Raw genomic sequence first — 18,751 nt, 5'->3', positions numbered from 1 at the left:
CTTGCAAAAATGTAAGAATCATAAAATCATATTTTATAGCTAAAGAGGGCCTTTGAGTTTGTTTTTGCCAGTTATCTGTTTTGTAGATTAGAGAGTCAGGACCAAACAGATGTAATAACTACCCTAACTTTATATGGCTAGGTTAGTAACTAGTCCAAGACAAGAACTTAAGCCTATTGATTTATTTCACATTTTCTTTATTTATCATATTGTCACATAAAAGAATAGAGGAAGATCTTTATGCCTGTTATTCAAAAAAGCTAAGTTTAGGAAACTAATGTTTTTATAAAGTTAGCTAACCTTAGTAATCATGAAAGGTGCCCATTATCTGACACAAGATTGCACCCTGGGGTGTGTAGTTTTAGAAATTGAATTTTTTTGTATTTATTTGCAATAGAAATTATCTCAATAAATATTTGTTTCCTAAAACCTGATTTATATTTATAGTCTTTATATATAATGGTATATTTTTACCTTTGAAAAGTCCTAAAAATTTTTAAATAACATACAAAAAATATCTGATTTAATAAGACTAGAACATTTTGTTTATCCAGTCATAGTTACTATTTACTGAGCATTTTTATATATCTCATGTAAGTATTAGAAAATTCAGTAGGTTAACCCAGACAAGTTAATAATTTGTTTAGTGCATAAAGTCATAACATTAACAGAATCAAGATTGAACATATCTTTTTGTTGGCAAATCCCATGCCTCTTCGTCTTAATTCTCTATTCTTCGTATACTCCCAGTTAGAATCTAAACTATCAGGAGCTATTTCATCCCTTTTAGTCTGTTTTTTGTTTGTTTGTTTGTTTTTGTGTTTTTTAATTTATTTTTTATACAGCAGGTTCTTATTAGTTATATCTATTTTATACATATTAGTGTATACATGTCAATCCCAATCTCCCAATTCATACCACAACCACCACCCCCCAACTTGCCCCCCTTGGTGTCCATACATTTTTCTCTACATCTCTGTCTCTATTTCTGCCTTGCAAACCGGTTCATCTGTACCATTTTTCTAGATTCCACATATATGTGTTAATATACGATATTTGTTTTTCTCTTTCTGACTTACTTCACTCTGTATGACAGTCTCTAGGTCCATCCACCTCTCTACAAATGACCTAATTTCATTCCTTTTTATGGCTGAGTAATATTCCATTGTGTATATGTAGCACATCTTCTTTATCCATTTGCCTGTCAATGGGCATTTAGGTTGCTTCCATGACCTGACTATTGTAAATAGTGGTGCAGTGAACATTGGGGCACGTGTGTCTTTTTGAATTATGGTTTTCTCTGGGTAAATGCCCAGTAGTGGGATTGCTGGGTCACATGGTAATTCTATTTTTAGTTTTTTAAGGACCCTCCATACTGTTCTCCATAGTGGAATCAATTTACATTCCCACCATCAGTGCAAGAGGGTTCCCTTTTCTGCACACCCTCTCCAGCATTTGTTGTTTGTAGATTTTCTGATGATGCCCATTCTAACCAGTGTGAGATGATACCTCATTGTAGTTTTGATTTGCATTTCTCTAATAATTAGTGATGTTGAGCAGCTTTTCATGTGCCTCTTGGCCATCTGCGTGTCTTCTTTGGAGAGATGTCTATTTAGGTCTTCTGCCCGTTTTTTGATTGGGTTGTTTGTTTTTTTAATATGGAGCTGTTTATATATTTTGGAGATTAATCCTTTGTCTGTTGATTCATTGGCAAATATTTTCTCCCATTCTGAGGGTTGTCTTTTCATTTCATTTATAGTTTCCTTTGCTGAGCAAAAGCTTTTAAGTTTCATCAAGTCCCATTTGTTTATTTTTGGTTTTATTTCCATTACTCTAGGAGGTGGGTCAAAAAAGATCTTGCTGTGATTTATGTCAAAGAGTGTTCTTCCTATGTTTTCCTCTAAGAGTTTTATCATGTCCGGTCTTACATTTAGGTCTCTAATCCATTTTGAGTTTATTTTTATGTGTGGTGTTAGGGAGTGTTCTAATTTCATTCTTTTATGTGTAGCTGTCCAGTTTTCCCAGCACCACTTATTGAAGAGACTGTCTTTTCGCCATTGTATATCCTTGCCTCCTTTGTCATAGATTAGTTGACCATATATGTGTGGGTTTATATCTCGGCTTTTATCCTGTTCCACTGATCTATATTTCTGTTTTTGTGACAGTACCATATTGTCTTGATTACTGTAGCTTTGTAGTGTCATCTGAAGTCAGGGAGTCTGATTCCTCCGGCTCCGTTTTTTTCCCTCAAGATTGCTTTGGCTCCCCTTTTAGCTTTTGAGGCACTTTTACTGCTTTAAAGGAAAGGAAATGAGCTGCCATTTCAGTGCTTCATACACGTCTTTCCTATGAAAACTTTGAGATTTTTTCTTTCTGCTTTTTTATTTAGGCACAGCAGTTAATTGTTTTGATGCTGTCTTTTTGTAATCTAGATAAATACTTGCAAGTGGCTTTGTTCCTCAGACTTATTCATTTGCTCATAATATAATTTTTTTTCTTTTTAAATTCTTAGGTGAGGTTAAACTCAGACCTGAAGCTAGAAAACGACTTCTAAGCTATGTAAATGAGGAGCCACTAGATGCTAATGGTTATTTCAATCTGGGAATGCTTGCCATGGATGACAAAAAGGACACTGAAGCAGAGATGTGGATGAAGAAAGCCATAAAATTACAAGCCGATTTCAGAAGTGCTCTGTTTAATCTGGCTCTCCTGTATTCTCAGACTGCAAAGGAATTAATGGCTTTGCCAATCTTGGAAGAGTTACTCAGATACCATCCTGATCATATCAAAGGTCTCATTTTAAAAGGAGACATTCTGATGAATCAAAAGAAAGATATACTTGGAGCAAAAAAATGTTTTGAAAAGATTTTGGAGATGGATCCAAGCAATGTGCAAGGAAAACACAATCTTTGTGTTGTTTATTTTGAAGAGAAGGACTTATTAAAAGCTGAAAGATGCCTGGTTGAAACATTGGCCTTAGCACCACATGAAGAATATATTCAACGCCATTTGAATATAGTCAGAGATAAAATTTCTTCCTCTAGTTTTGTAGAACAGCCAGTATTCCCAGCTGGTAAGACTTCAGTTATAGAAGGAGACAGAATTCCAACTGAAAATGAAAAAGAAATCAAAAGTAAACCCAGACCCATACAGATAATAAAACCAAGTGATAATAAAAGTCAGTCGAAATCCAACAAACAGTTAGGAAAAAATACAGACAAAGAAACTCCCCGCAAAACAACAAAAGAAATCAAAGAAATTGAGAAGAAAAGAGTTGCTGCTTTAAAAAGACTAGAAGAGATTGAACGTATTTTAAATGGTGAATAACATTACCCTTGATCACGTGACAGTGGTTTCAAAGAACTTCAGTCTATCATGATTACTTATACTGAGAGCTTTGAAAAATAGCAAGGATACTAACAGTCTATCATAAGCTGCCTCTATGTAGGATCAAAATAAGATTTTCCTTAAAGACCCTTTCATTACCCCAGGGTATGTATTATATATGACAGTAGTTTTTAGAGTTTTGGTGACTATAGCAGAAATTACAGGTGGCAAATTTGTATCTTTTCTTATAGAAGGAAGATTCTTTCAGCAGAATAATATTGATTACCCTCAGTTAAAAATAATCTGAGGCCTGAATGGTAATCCCATGGGGGCAAATCCAACATGTGCTGGATTATTCTGTGAATTCATATTTATTAGCTAACTTCATTTTTCCTTTAACTATTGGAATTTGACTATGGATTTGAAAACACTTATTGAACACATTCTTTTTTCTTCAGTAACCTTCTGTTTCCAAGGGACTTTGCACTACAAAAGAATACTGGCTGTCTTTCTTTATGTTGTATTCTTTTTTTGATTTTTAGAAGGAACACCAGACTAAACATTTTAAAATAAGTCATATGACATGTTAGCTTAAGAATGTATTTTGATAACTGTGTGCTTGTCCTTAACTTCACTCTAAATGGCTATTTTTAATTAGGTAAAGTTTTAAATACATATACGCACACACATTTCAGATGGTGCTCATATATACTGTATTTTCATTTTTTTACGTACTGAGGGTTTCACAGCATGAACCACATAATCATGACTCTTTGACTTTTATTTCCCAAACTATTCCTGTTTATTAGGGTCATAGTCATATTGAGAAGTCCCAGTAACTATAACTTGATTAAACTTTTGAGCTAAAACATAGTAAGTTTCTCTTTCATCTTAGTGTTATCTTTCTAGTGTTACTTGAATTTTAATTTTGTTTCCAAAAACATACCTTAATTATTCTTAGATACCTTAGATACCTAAATTGAGTTCTGTTTAACTGAAGGCAAAACAATGTGACAAAGTTTATTTTTAAACACTAAGTTCTTGATATCTTATGGTGTATATTTTTATTAAATATTTATTTTGACTACTGAGCTTCCACAAAAAATTTAACACTGTTTTAAGTCCATCAAGTATGGAAAATAAATTGCTATTGCATTTTTCTATACATGCATATATTATGGTTTAACCAAAATTTCATCATTTTTGGCCTGTTGTCCAGCTAGAAAAAAGATAATTAGCCTAGTATATGATTAATAAATTAGTCAGTAGGTTTTAGCAAATTTAAACCTCAAAAATGTTAGTTTGAAGAGTAGATACAAATCAAATTTATTAAATCTGACTTTTTTCATGAGTTAGAATGCATTTTATAATACCTAATAAAGTTGGCTTTAATTTAAAATGTTAAAGCTCAAGCTATCATCTTGGGATAGTAACTAATTTCTAATTATGTAGCATTTCAAAAACTATATTTCTGTTCCTTTGAAATAATTAATTTCTAATTATGTTTCAAAAACCATATTCCTGTAACTTTTTTCTTAAAGGGATGTTTTATAAATAGGTCATAAGAAACATGGTCTGCATTAAAGACCTACTCTTACTAGGTTCTCTGAGGCGCTGTCATAGATTATTTTTTAGGCAATATAAAGCAAGCACTGACACCAGTGGTAGTACATTTTTGATTCATTAAAGCAATACCTAATTTCAGTTTTTAAATTATAGCTTTGTGACTCCAGATGTAAGGTGGAGAATACCTCATATACCATGACTTGAAAAATGAAATTGTTATTGTTACATTCTCTACATATATCTTGAGAAGAAGTTTGAGTTTGATCTATTCTGTTATAATATCAAGTGAGGATAGTTCAAAAAAGTAGAAGGAAATCTTTTATGACAGCAGACCGTAATAAAAGCTTTGAGTAATAATTTAATAAAATTATGTAACTATTCAAAAGATAAAAGATATATTAATATCCAATGATTTTTATAGAAAAAAGAATTTTCTCCACACTAGCACTTAGAACAGTGCCTATCATGTAGGAAGTGCTCATATTTTGAATAATTTATTTAAATCAAATTCACCCTGAGTAATCAATAACTTTTCCAAATCAGTTGTTTCTCAACCCTCATTTCATATTAGAATCATCTAGACCCCACCCTACAACAATTAAATCTGAATTTCTTATGGGTAGAGCCATACTTCAGTTTTTCCAAAGGCTCTCAGAGTGATTCTAATTTGTAGTCAGGGTTAGGGACCAGTGCTAAATTCGTTCAAGAAAATCCTCTTAACTCTCCTGTGTTAACTTTTAAATTACTGACATAATCCAATTAATTTTGATGTTTTAACTTCCATTAAGGAATATGCTCTTCTGATACCTAGTATTTATTCCATCTTAAGTTCCATCAAGCTTGCTTATGTGTGAGGTGATTATTTTTTCTCTTTAAATTCATAATATAAATTTTATTAAAGCTGTTCAGGTGAAAAAGGCAATGGATAGTTTTTCCTTTGAAGCTGCCATTTGGGGGAAATGGAGGGTAGGAACATTTTAGCCCAATTCACTAACCTGTGTTTCACAGTTGTGAGCATCTGTAAGTTTGAAAAAGAAAGCTTATCATAGGTTTATGTACTAATAAGGGGATGTAGTTTTAGTTCGTGCTGTTTTACAGAAGAACCTACTCCCTCGGAGTTCTAGGAAAGCTTTGACAATCCCCAAGGGACAATTACGCTACTCCTTCACTCCTCAGAAGGAAGAATTAACTTTTTCTCATATTGCTCTTATATGTGTGTCCTTACTAACATTCAGAATTGGGAATTTTATCTTATAATTATTATTCCAGTAAGTAATTTTATGAAGTTGATGACTTGGAGGATAAAGCAAATATGTTTGCAATTTTGTCTACTTTTATGTAGATGTTTGGTATGTGAATTACTCAGTTCTGTTAAAACCTCATGCCTTTCATCTAATTTGAGCTCTCAACTTCATGTTACAGAATGCTTCTTTAAGGATGCTTTAATGAAAAATACTACGAAAATATATAGATTTGTATGTCAGTTTATACTTCAGAAATCCATATATTTGTCATATTTATTTTTTTAAAAACCTAATTGTCTGCATGACTAAATCATATTTAAAATGAAAACTCAAATATATCTGGTACCTTTGTCTAGAGTTTTATCTGTTGGAAGATGTCAGCCATCCATGTTTTCATAAAATAGTTGATAATTGTGTTCATTTTATATTACTGTGGTGTCTGTGTGTACCATATTTCTAAATATTCAGTATTAAATTGATACTTCTTAAAACCTTATCCTGAATTGCCTTTTAGTGTTAAAATGAAAAATATAATAGCATATCAAGAAATTTCTGCCCCCACAAAGAAAGAAGAGTTGGCTGGTAGTTTTATAAGCAATGACCTGAGAAAGATACATGTTAACTTAGTTCCTAACAGTGATACATTTCCAACCCAGAGTGACAGAAAGTCAGTTAAGAGAATGAGACAAACTCAAATGTGAAATTTTATATACATACACAGTTGGAAGTCAGTGTAGTGAAATAATTAGGAGTTTAAGTTATAAATCTACCTGGATTCACATACTGGTACCACCCTTGCTAGTATAACTTAGGGGAAGTTGTTTAACCTATATGTCCTCAGTTTCCCCATCTGCAGGTTGGGGAAAATACTTTCCTCATAAAGTTATTAAAAGGGTATATATATATATATATATGTGTATATATATATATATGTAACATGTATGTTACATATTTGTGTATGTATTATAATGGATATATATCCTATTATAACAAATTGGCAAGTATCTTTTTTTCTTTTAAAAATTTATTTTTATACAGCAGGTTCTTATTAGTTATCCATTTTATACATATTAGTGTATATATGTCAATCCCAATTGCCCAATTCATCCCACCGCCACCACCCCCTAACCCCCGCTTTCCCCCCTTGGTGTCCATATGTTTGTTCTCTGCATCTGTGTCTCAATTTCTGCCCTGCAAACCGGTTCATCTGTACCATTTTTCTAGGTTCCACATATATGCGTTAATATACGATATTTGTTTTTCTCTGACTTACTTCACTCTGTATAACAGTCTCTAGATCCATCCACGTCTCTACAAATGACCCAATTTCGTTCCTTTTTATGGCTGAGTAATATTCCATTGTATATATGTACCACATCTTTTTTTGGCAAGTATCTTTATAAATAGTGCATGTTCAGCCATGCACGCCATAAATAGCCTTTACCGAAAGTTTTGACCACAACCATAATTAACGTTACTCAGTGAATTGTGATTTTTTTTAAGCCATGAAAATTATTTGATGTGATTGGCTTAATTCTTTTTATGTGTCTCCAAGAACAAACAGTTTTAACAGCTGTAACCAGTGCTACTGATGGATCCATCCAATATTGTCTTTATTATATTTGATTATAGTTTGATGGTATTGCATTGTCATACTAGAAAAGCTAAAGAAACAAAATATTTTTAGTTTTGCTGAAGACTAGCCTTATTTATGGACAGCTTTCCAACAAGCAATTATTAACTTTTATCAGGTATCAATGTCTGTTTCAGGAACATGACAGTATGTTTACATGTCAAGTTTTGTTTAATTCTATGACATTTCTAAATTGGTTTGTTTAAACAAATTCAGCAAATGGAAATATGTTATATATTTATATTAAATATATTAATAGATTTAAATTGTTAGGACAGTTATTGGCACATAGTAAATAATAGATGTTAGTTATTAATGTAATTGCAAGATTTGGGCTTGCATTTGGTGTATATTATTTGATTTATATATGTGTTAGCAGAAGTAATGTCAATGATGGTCATGATAGCAAACAAATTATGAGAAATATAATAATGAATGCTTGTCCCATAGGCATCAGGTACATAAATAACCTAAAATAATACATATTTATTAAATATTAAGTGTATAAATTTATTTAATAAATTATTAAAATGCACAAATAAGAATTCAAACTAAGACCTTAAAATTGTACTACCTCACTGTTTCTCTTCACTGCCATTAGGAGGTAGCATAAGATGAAATATTAACACCTAAATGTCTCTGAAGACTTGATACTTTTCTTGATGAATTCTGTGACTATAGTAATGGATAGCATATTTCCCATTAAGTAGCATATATATTCTGTAAGAACCTGTTACCTTCATGTTTCTGCCTTGAGCGGAATATCCCTTACCAAACCATTCTACTTTGCCCTTTCTTAAAGACTTACATGGTTAAAACTCAGTCTTCTTTACTCCTTCTTTGCCCTGTGGCTTTAGTTTCTGATATTAGGAGCATAGTCTGATTAAATTAATCCTTACTAAAGTATGGGTGATGGGTGGCCATCTCAACAGTTAATTCAAGTGAAGCTCTTGCTTTGTAAAGTTGCGGGCAGTGTAGTAGGATCTATTTGAGGAATATGGAGTTTCTCCCCCATTCTTCCTAAGAATTGGGGGAGAATTCTGCATAGAATTGAAAGAGGCCACAAAAAAGATCTATAACCACAGCAAGGCCACTCCTGACCAGAGTCCTGTTTTTGATGGGCTCTGGCAGGTGACTGCGCCTTGGAAGTAGAATCAGCATAACTGGGCTGTCAGCAGAATTGCATCTACACCTAATAGCGATATCTGTAAAATTAATTCCTGGGCAGTAGGTATAGTGTGTACATTTAAACTGGTCCCTTTATATGACACCATTTCCTTAGGTAGATCTACAGTGTCATTTGCAGGCTTTTTCTCTGCTTATACCTTAAAATCTAGTGTTCTCTCTCCCACCTTTTCTTCCCCCTCTTCTTGGAGCAATGGTTTTAGTTATATGTGATTCCAAATGTCCAGCCCAGATTTTCTCTACGCCCCTGACCTATGAGTCCAGTGGTCTACTGAACATTACATCCACAGGCATTCATTCCTCCCGTCCTCTCTTCCAAACCTCATGCCTACTGGATAATAAGTTTACTCTAAGAAAGAAAATATATCCAACTTAAAGCAGGGAAGGGAGGTAGAGTCCAAAGGGACATGAGATCTTGATAATGGTATAGTATCTACTCAAATACTCAAAACGTAAAGTTTAAGACAGCAATAGGGTAAATAAACATGATTATGGGACTTAGGTTAAAAATAGATACTATAATTATACGCACAAAATTTATGATTTGTAATCCATCAGAAGAAAATTCACTCTATCCAATGAAATGTAGTAACGAGGACAGGGCAAATAAATAGAAAGTGCAGTACAAAAGAAGGTGTTAAACTACAGGGCTAATGTAGCAGTAATTAAAGTGAATGTAAATGGGTTAAACCTAACAAAATAGTTTTTTTAATATTTTAATTATATTCAATTAAATTATATATATATTACATTGAATTATAAATACAAGGTCCAACAATAAAACTATGAAAAGAAGTCTACCAGTAAATAGGAACTAAAACAAGCTGGGGTAGCAATTGTAATACACAACAAAATAGAATTTAAGGCCAAACAGGAAAAAAAAATAAGGGAAAATGAGTGGTGTATACTGGTAAAAGGAACAATAGAACAACAAGATATGTCCATCACGAATGTACATGTCTTCTAACATTACAATCTAAAAATAAACCTAGCAACAACAAACAGTACAGGGAAATAGATAAATTGTAACTGGGTATGTTAAAACCCTCTGAGAAACTAATGAATGCAGCAGAGAAAAAAAGCAGATAAATGCCTAAATAAGTTTGAACTACTAAATTTATGTAGAATTACTTGACACATGGAGAATACACATTATTTCCTAGCACATATGGAATATTTACAGGAGTAGATTGTGTATCAGGCCACAAAGGAAACCTTAATAAATTCCAAAAGATGATGTTCTTTGACCATAATGCAAATGTTCATAGCAGTTTTATTCATAGTAACACAAAACTGGAAGCAAGCCAAATGCTCGTCAGCAGGTAAATGGAATAAAAGGTTGTAATATATTCCAACAATGAATATGTTTCAGCAATTACAAAAAAAAAAACCCTGACATATACAACTACATAGATGAATCTCTGAGCAGATGAAGCCATACACAAGAGTACATTATATACAATTTCATTTATATGAAATCCCATAACAGTTACAACTAATCTATAGCGGCTGCCTAGAACTACAGGGTTGGGGCCAGGAGCAAAGGAGCCCAAGGGAACTTTTTAAGAGTATGTAAATATCCATGACCTAGTATTCCCACTCTGAGTTGCATAAATGAAAGAAATACATATAATGTGCACTAAAAGATAGCTACAAGAATATTCTTAGCAGGATTATTAGGGCCACAACAAATAACCAAAATATTCATGAAAAGTGGAATATTTAAGTTGTATAAGTTTTGACACAAATAACACACCTGTGAAAAAATCGCCACAATTATGATAGTGAACTTATTTATCACTGCTCAAAATTTCCTCATGCCCTTTGAAACCTTCCCAGTTCCATCTCTGCCTTCTAGACCTGTCCCTAAACTACTGATCTGCTTTCTGTTTCTATAGATTAGTTTACCTTTTCTACAATTTTATATAATGGAATCATACATTTTGTCTGACTTCTTTCACTCTGCAGTGAACTGAATGTGTTTACACCAAAATCATATGTTGTAGCTCTAACTCTCAATGTGATGGTATTTAGAGGTGGAGCCTTTGGGAGGTAATTAGGTTTAGATGAGGTTGTAAGGGTGGGGCCCACATGATAGGATTAGTGTCCTTAGAAGAAGAGGAAGAGAGACCAGAGTTCTCTCTCTCTCCCCACCATATGAAGACACAGCAAAAAGGTGGCCATCTGCATGCCAGGGAGAGGGTTCTCACCAGGAACCAAACCTGATGGCACTTTGATCTTGGACTTCTCAGTCTCCAAAACTGTCAGAAATAAACGTGTATTGTTTAAGCCACCCAGTCTGTGGCATTTTGTTACAGCAGCCCAAAGCTGACTAAGATACACTCAGAATAATTATTTTGAGATTCATCCCAGTTGCTACCTGTATCATTAATTCATTTCTTTTTATTACTAAGTAGTATTCCATTGTATGGATATACTACAGTCTTTATTCATTTATCTTTTGATGAACCTACAAATGTAGATTTTCATCTCTGGTGCAGTGATTTTTATTTTCTCTTTGATGCATTATTTTTCAAATACCAATCAATAAAAGTATTTTAATTCCATTATTTGTAGTGCATATTTTCTGACTGTTAGCTTCAATTACACCATTTCTTCTACAAATGGCCATTTGGGAATTTAGTCCTCATTCACTATTAGTCTATGTGTTTCTGGAGGTGTGAAAGCCAGAGCATATGACTCAGACCTAAGTTATTCAGCACTTGGTATTGACCCATCTACTGTGATTCATTTGGAAATGGGAACTTGACCCAACCAAAATGAATGGAATTACCCATGATTTTGCTAACATTTTATTGACTTAAAATGAGAGAGAATGTAAGTTTATATTTGTGGCAGCCATCTTCCCACCATAAAGAGAGGTCCTATTAAGAATGGAGTCAGGACAGAGTTAGGCAGATCATTGAGGTAGGAAATTGGGTCACAGAGATATTGTTGGAGACCTGGTCCAACTGCGTCTGAAAAGACAATAAAGATAACCAAAGTGGAAGCAACTTGAGCTATATCTGAGTGGTTGTGTGAACTTTTGAACAGGGACTAGACCTTATATGTAGTCTGGCCAAGCTCATGAAGTCACGTGAAGGGCAGTGTGGGCCACTCAGTCCAAGTCTTGGAAGTTAGCAGTTTTAAGTGTAAGACAACTGGTTAAACTGACTGTCTTGTGCTGAATAAGAAAACAGGGTGAGAAACCTGGTTTTGAAAAATTCAACTTATTCGAGCCTTTAGGAAGGTCAAACAAGAATGAGAAAGTTTTAAGGTGGACCTGTTCTCTCTGCAAGCGGATCAGAGAATATTATTTTAGTATAACGATCCTTTCTACCTGCAGTCTGAAGTCTAAGACAGCTGCTATTACAGTAGCTGGATTGGCAAGGGTTAGCAAGCCAAAGTCTCTGCCCCAAACTAACATTGACTCAAGCAAAAGCAGAGGTGGGAGACCTAGCAAGAATGGTAGATGAGGAAATTGTAACCTAGTATCTCAGGTCCCTTTCACATTCTTCCATTTAAGCAGACGTTGCCTGAGGCAAGGACAAATTACTCCTATTGAGAAGATGCAGTCCAGAGGCACAAATACTAAGGAAAAGGACATTCAGCTCAGGGCCAAAGAGATTGGCCGTGCATTGTGGCTGTATTAGGTTCCTGGGGCTGCTGTAACAACATACATAAACTTGGATGGTTAGAACAAGAGAAATGTATTGTCTCACAGTTCCCAGAGACTAGAAGTTTGAAATCAAGGTGTTGGCAAGGTTGATACCTCTGGAAGCACTGAGAGAAAATCTGTTTCATAACTTCCTCCTAGCTTCTGACAGTTGTTGGCAATCCTTTAGAAGACAGGAAATCCAAGGGTGATTTCCAGATTTAAAGATTGAATCTTCTTGATGTCTCTTTGTTTACTATCCCTTGATATAGAGTGAATGGAAATAGATTAAAAGTATATCAAGAGTTTAAATAAATTTTACTATTATAGATATCCCAAGCCTTACAAACAAACGGCTAGGGTTGCTCAAACCTTAAAATAGTCCTCAGGCTCCAGAACCTGAAGTTAAAGTACACTGATAAAGAATTACAAGAGGCATCTCAGATGTGGTCATGGAAAACAATCGTGTTAACTCAATAGATTGGATTGTCAAAGCAGTCTCGTACAAATCATAGATCTTACTTTACACCAAACTTTATATGAAAAGATATAAACAAACACCAAGTATAGGTAAGAATCCACAAATTTCAGGTTTGCCTACAATAAGAAAAATAGATGGGTCAGAAATATCCTACTAAAACATTTTGTATGTAGGGAATCCCCGTGTGCAAGGAGATCTGGTGGAAGTCATTCTTTCCTGTTGTCTCCACTAGGGAAGAAGTGGTTTATTGACCTGTGATTAACCATTTTCTCCTCAACAGTGGAAGAAAGATCCTTCCAGAGAGCAGATCTAGAACAGCCAGACTCATTGTCAAAGGAACTGCATTTCACTTCTAGACTGAGGGGTCCTTGCCTTATACTTCACATAAGATACAATGTAAGTTATATACCAGAAACTGCTTTGTGTTGTTTTCCTTCCCCAATGGCAGCCTAGGAAAAAAAGTGTGTTTTAGATGTTTGGGGATTCATTAAACTTACTATTTAGCATTAGTTTTCTAGGCCAAGAGGAGTTAGAGAGAAGTCTGACTGAGAGGACTGTGCACTAAACAGATATTTGGGGCTTTGAGCTGTATTTGTAAATGAACGGGACTTTAAGTGTTATTGCTTTAGGAAGGTAGAGGAGAGTGTGTTTTCATTGGGACAGAGCATAGGTTTATTACGGAGGCAGAGATATTTTTGAAGGTGATTGAATGGGAAGATGTGGTAGACAAATGAATGGATATTTCCTTGGTTTTGTTTGTTTGCTATTCAACATCAATTCACCCTGTTTCTAGTACTGCCATTTGGAGATTCGTTCAGGGATGCGCTATTAGAGGGAAGAAAGTCATCCACACTGTAAGAAATAAATGTATTTCATCCCCTGGACTATAGCCATTTGTAGCCATGAGTTCAGGAATTTGTATGTGACAGAATTAGTAAGATGCTGGAACTTCCCAAAATCTCTTCCTCTTTTCCATTGGATTTGACTGAGAGACAATCTAAGTCTGGAGTTAGAGCAGACACCTCCAAAAAGAAGGCATGGCATCTGGCAGTAAAGGAGCATGATGAATGAACAGAATCAAACAGAAAGAATCTGGGTCCAGGTGACATCATTTGGTCTCCAGTCAAGATGCAGTAGAACCCCAAAACTGGATTTTTTAGATACATGAAGCAATTATTTTCGTTTTGTTCTTAAACCCCTTGGATTGGATATCCTGTTATATGAAATTAAATAAAACCCACTGATATAGTTTTTTAAACATTTAAATACATTTTCAATGCTTTGTAATCCAAGAAAAACTTTTCAAAGCAACATGTTTTTCTGGAGTCAAGTCTGACATTAATCAAAGACAGATTGGAACTGATAAAATTGCTCAACAGGAGGGAATATAGGGATTATTTTTCACTTTTTCTGGGTTTTGTATCCTCTTTTAAAAATCTGCAAAAAAATAAGTCTGATTAATATGCCTTTTAAAGTACTACATGATCCTCCTCCTGGCTTAATCTCCTGTCTCTCTCCACTTCACCCATTTCACTCCATCTCTACCAGCCTTCTTGCTGAGCTCCCACCCCAGAGCCTTTGCACTTCCCATTCTCTGCCTAGAAACACTTCTTCCACGTATCCACATGGGTTCTAAAAGTCATTTAGATTTCTTCTCAAACAAAACACCAAAAACAATGAAAAATTGAAGAATGCATAAGTGTAAAGACCTATAAAAGAGGTAACAATTGATTATAGGCCAGACCATAATAAATGGAAAACTAAGTTCTTGAAAAAGAATTATTAAAAATGAAAAATGGAAATTAATTACCATGGAGGCCATGTCTTCAAAGTCCACAGTTTAGGACACTGCCTTCCTAGAATGTATGTCCCTAGGATCAGAATATACGAGGGTAACTGTGGGAGGTTGTGGAGATTTCAGGGACCAGAATAGACATATTATGATTCTATAAAATATGTTCTTTTAATAATTCTCTCCTCTGCATAGTGCTTTCTTCTTTTTGGTGTGTTTTCATTTGATCATTATTCCTTTGTCCTTATATATGGGATCACATCTAGGAACACTCCTGAGAAGAAGGTCTTTGAAAATCTTGAATAGCCAGAAATGACTGAGGTGTAGCTCAGAGGATAGAGTCTGTGAGGTAGACAACATTTTACTTGCTACTTTTAGGCATAGCTGGAATGATGAGACATACAAATGTAGGCCCAAGTTTCCATGCAGTGGCAAGTAGGAAAGGAGCAAGTAGTCCCTACTCATGCCTTTAAGCAGAAAAAGGCAAAAAAAGCCCTTGAGGATTATACATAGTTTAGAGCTAGGGCATGGGTGGACAGCAGAGGTAGTTATTAAAGTTCTGAAAGCATGCAGACACATCTTGAAGATAGATTTTTTTTTTTCTTTTGTGGTCCGCATTGCTCCTGGCTGGTATGGATGGGATCAGGGATGAACAGGAGCCAGAGGTAATTTTCCTTTTTTTTTTTAATTTATTTTATTGAAGTATAGTTGATTTACAATGTTGTGTTAATTTCTACTGTACAGTAAAGTGATTCAGTTATACTTATATATACATTCTTTTTCATATTCTTTTTCATTATGGTTTATCACAGGTTAGTGAGTAATTCCCTGTGCTATACAGTAGGACCTTATTGTTTATCTATTTTACATATAGTAGTTTGTATCTAATAATCCCAAACTCCTAATTTATCCCCCACCCCTCGCCCCTGCTTTCCCCTTTGGTAACCATAAGTTTGTTTTCTATGTCTGTGAGTTTGTTTCTGTTTTGTAAATAAGTTCCTTTGTATTATTTTTTTAGATTCCACATGTCAGTGATTTCATATGATCTTTGTCTGACTTACTTCACTTAGTATGATAATCTCTAGGTCCATCCATGTTGCTGCAAATGGCATTATTTAATTCTTTTTTATGGCTGAGTGATATTCCATTGTTTATATGTGCCACTTCTTCTTTATCCATTCATCTGTCAATGGATATTTAGGTTGTTTCCATGTCTTGGCTGTTGTGAATCAGATAATTTTTAACTGATTCAGCAAGAGGAAACTCGAGCACCTTTGTGGTGGCTTGAGTACTTTCCAAATTAAATGTTTGGTGAAAACAGAGAAGTTGAGTCAATCAAGCCACAGTTATTGAATAGAGGGACACTGAGTCCCTTATCTTTAGATCCTACTGCATTTCCCAGTCTCAGAAGATCTAGAACAGGGGTTGACTGTGCTGTTGCTAACATTAAGAACAGTGCTACTATATTTCTTTGTATTCTCATAAACCCCTTCACTGAAGGTACATTAGTGATTGTGCATGTGACCTTAAATAGCCTGACCAATACAAGTACTCAAAATCCACTTAGTAATAAACAATTTGTAATGGGCCATAGGTCCTTTAAGTTCATATGCTTCAGAAACCTAGGTGATTAGATGGAATTTAAATAATTCTATTTTTTCTATCTATAATACCTATATTTATTATTCAGAAAGTTGTTTGCTAAATATATTTAAATTAAGAAAATATTTATTTAGGTAATAATAATTATCATTTATTGACAGAAACTATTCTAGGAGTTTAAGTACATTTCTCATTTGATCCTCACATCTAAATAGATCAGATTATAATTTCTATTTTTAAAATGATAGAATTGAGGTTTAGAGAGGTTAAGGAAAATATCCAAGGAAACAGCTAATGGAAAACTCAGGACTTGAACTCAGATGTATCTGACTTTGAAATTTGTTCATTCCACTAGGCTGTTCTCCCTCAATTATATGTTCCCAGTTTATTGGTGAGCACTTGTTTTTTAAACAAATATTTATTTGCATAATAATAGGTGTCATATATTGAACACCAACTACATGCCAGGTATTGTCTTAAACTAATATTCTTGTCAGGTTTACTTCATAGTGTAAAAACAGACATTTAATGAAGAATTAATTGCAATAATATCTGAAAGAGTACATATATTTAAACAATTGATCTCAAAAGGTTCATGCTCTGGCAGGCATGAGAAAATAGAGCCTAACTCAGAAAGAGTAGAAGCAAGTAGTCTATAGTCACTCTTTCATGTGCCCATTGGGTGGAATGATAGGTAGAATGGCATATATTATTTACATTATTTCTCTCTCTCTCTTCAAGAATGCAAGTTAATTCAAATAATTTCCATGTCACTAGAATGAAATTTCCGTGTACTGCAAACATGCAACAAAAGTATTAAGTTTATTCCTTTTGCCCTCAAGAGTCACTTTTTAGCACAATGCCCACAGTACTCTTATGTGATGGAGTGGAAACAGCTTTTTATACACTATGTCATTTAGTCCTCAGAGCATCTCTATTATGTAAGTAGGCATTAGTTCCATTTTACAGGTGAAGGACACACAGGGTTCAGAGAACAGGCACTTGCCCAAATGTGCAACCATACAGTGAACTGTTTTTAAAAAAGTAGGTTAAATATGAGTAACTAAGTGTGTGGATCAGCTGAGTGTCTTCTCTAGTTAGTTATGAGTTCCCTGCTATAGTGATTGTGGTAGGCTGAATAATGGCCCCCAAAAGATGTCCATGTCCTTATCCCTGTAATGTGTAAAGATGTCACTTTTTATGACCAAGAGGGTGTTTATAGATGTGATTAAATTAAGGATCTTTAGATGGAAGATTAGCCTAGCTTATCTGGGCAGATCCAATATAATCACAAGGGTCCTTATGAGAGGGAGACAGGAAGGTCAGAAGCTGAAAAGGGATTAACAATGGAAGCAGAGGTGGTTGTGATATGCTTTGAAATGGAGGAGGGGGCCACAAGCCAAGAAGTGCCAGCAGCCTTTAGAAACTGCAACAGGCAAAGGAAACAGATCCTTCCCAGAAACCTCCAGAAGGAAGATAGCCTTAGAAACACCTCGATTTTAGACCTTTGACCTCCAGAACTGTGAAAGAATACATTTGTTTTAAACCACTATGTTTGTGGTAACTTGTTACAGCAGTAGTAGGAAACTTACAGTGGTTTTATCTTATACACCGTGGGAATGGATAGAACTGGGATTCAAAATCCAGATCTGTTTCTTTCCAAGAGTCCATTCCTTTTCAAACGTGATGCATTTTCCCTGCTTATATTTGTCCCTCTTGGGCAGTACAGTGTAAATATTGACAAATCCAAATGTTCAATTCCTCTTTTCAAAAATCTATCAGCAAACAAACACAACTGCTTTATGCTGTATGTCAAGTGGTATAATTAAAGTGTTTTTTTAATTGAACATGATTTATTCAAGAAGAGGACTGAATTCCAATCTTGTAAGATATACTCAAGAGTATACTTGAGTATACTTATACTCAAGAGTATAAGTATATTGTCATAAGAATATAAAAAAATTTATCCTGTGATACTGTAATCAATAAATTCAATGTTAAGATGGACGAAATGAGCCATCAGTAGATATAAACTAGATTTAATGATATGTTGCTAAAGATATGTTGCTATTGAACAAAGTTGTCTTCAGAACCAAATAAAAAGTAAAGGGTGTCTTAAAAACTTTTATCTTGATAAATAGGTCAGATCCTCAGAAAGATGTGACTGTAGGCTAATTGATCAGGGACCAGTGCTGATTTGCTCAACCATATATTGATATCTTCAGATCCTAGCTGTTAGAGACAAGTAAAAGGCATTCAACAAATA

General features: G+C 34.4%; 1 protein-coding gene across 5 annotated transcripts in view; it reads left to right on the top strand.

Moving 5' to 3' along the window:
- The window catches only part of TMTC3 (transmembrane O-mannosyltransferase targeting cadherins 3), a 63,501-nt gene extending 56,868 nt beyond the window's left edge, over positions 1–6,633 (top strand). For all 5 annotated transcript variants that reach the window (XM_081249911.1, XM_081249908.1, XM_081249907.1 and 2 more), the window contains one exon: positions 2,513–6,633. In XM_081249911.1, the coding sequence (XP_081106037.1) occupies positions 2,513–3,327 (815 nt within the window). In that variant the 3' untranslated portion in view covers positions 3,328–6,633. The remainder of the gene's footprint in view (positions 1–2,512) is intronic.
- The last annotated feature ends 12,118 nt before the right edge of the window (positions 6,634–18,751 follow it).

Source organism: Mesoplodon bidens, assembly GCF_964165515.1.
Source record: "Mesoplodon bidens genome assembly, chromosome: 11".
Classification (NCBI taxonomy): Eukaryota; Metazoa; Chordata; class Mammalia; order Artiodactyla; family Ziphiidae; genus Mesoplodon; species Mesoplodon bidens.
The sequence above is the reverse complement of the archived record's forward strand: the minus strand, read 5'-3'. Positions and strand labels throughout refer to the sequence as shown.